We start from the raw sequence: 1,449 nt of genomic DNA on the forward strand, positions 1-1,449 counted from the left end.
CATCTCCATCCTTAATCAATTACAACTACTAAGATTTTATTTACAAATAAGGTGACTTCTGAGGATCTGGGTGGGCATAAATAGTTTCAGGAACAATATTAATCCTACTTTAAACATTTGTTTTACTTCACAAATGGTATACAGTTATTTTTCTAAACATTGATATGAATAAAAATCAACTGATAAAATAAAGATTTATTACAATAGATTTAAAACACTGGTAAATTGACTAAATAATCTGAATCATATTGAACGCACCTCAATATAATAAATCAAATTTCTTTTGCGGACATGGTCTTCAACAAAATTTTGTTAGGTGATTCATTAACTTCCTGACACTGTCTTTTACATCTTTGTTCCTTAGGCTGTAGATCAAAGGATTCAGCATGGGGATGACCACTGTGTAAAATACAGAACCTACTTTGATTATGAGCCATGAGTTTTTAGAGTTGGGTACACAATAAAGGAACAGGACAGTCCCATGGAAAATGGTGATGGCTGTCAGGTGGGAGGCACAGGTAGAGAAAGCTTTTTGGCACCCACCAGCAGAAGGCATTTTTAGGATAGTGACAAAGATGAAAATGTAGGTAGTGAGGATGATTCCCAGGCTGCTCACCTCATCGAACATGGCAAGGACAAAGCAAAGCACTTGGCTAATGTAGGGATCAGAGCAGGAGACAGAAGCAATGGCAGAATACTCACAGACAAAATTATTGAGGATGTTAGAACCACAGAAGGATAATGCCAAGACAAAATAGGTGAGTGTCAGAGAACAGATTATACCCCATGCATAGGGCCCAGCCACTAACAATGCACAGAGTTTTGGGGACATGACAACCGTGTAGAGCAGAGGGTTACAAACTGCCACGAATCGGTCATAGGCCATCACTGCCAACATGAACGTTTCTGCCACCACGAAGATGCAGGCAAAGGAGAACTGCATGATGCATCCTGTGAAGGAGATGGTCCTGTCCTCCACAACCAAGTTCTCCAGCAGTTTGGGTGTCACTGTGGTGGAATAACAGAAATCGACAAAGGACAAGTGGCTGAGGAAAAAGTACATGGGCGTGTGCAGTTTGGGGTTGATCCTGATGATCAGGATCATGCCCAGGTTCCCCAGCACAGTGACCGTGTAGATGGTCAGGAACACCAGGAACAGGGGCACCTGGAGATCTGCATACTCTGAGAAGCCCAAGAGGGTAAATGTGGCTCCCAAACTCTGATTTCCTTCTGGTGACAACATGATTATTGTTTAAAAAATTCTGAAATAATGACAACAAAATAATAATTATCTTGTACATTTATATAATATTTACCGTGTGTCAGACATCAGACAATGTGAAAAAACATGAAAACATATTAATTTAAATATGGAAATTACAAGATGAATTATAAAACAAGTAGCCACATAATATTTATATAAGCAAGCTGAGGCATATATAAGTAAGA

General features: G+C 39.2%; 1 protein-coding gene across 1 annotated transcript; it reads right to left on the bottom strand.

Moving 5' to 3' along the window:
* Positions 1 to 298: 298 nt before the first annotated feature.
* On the bottom strand, positions 299 to 1,243 carry LOC142870529 (olfactory receptor 5D13-like). The gene has a single exon (XM_076001375.1). It carries the CDS (start codon positions 1,241 to 1,243, stop codon positions 299 to 301), a length of 945 nt encoding a protein of 314 aa, XP_075857490.1.
* Between the last annotated feature and the right edge of the window lie 206 nt (positions 1,244 to 1,449).

Source organism: Microcebus murinus, chromosome 4 (genome assembly GCF_040939455.1).
Source record: "Microcebus murinus isolate Inina chromosome 4, M.murinus_Inina_mat1.0, whole genome shotgun sequence".
Lineage (NCBI taxonomy): Eukaryota > Metazoa > Chordata > Mammalia > Primates > Cheirogaleidae > Microcebus > Microcebus murinus.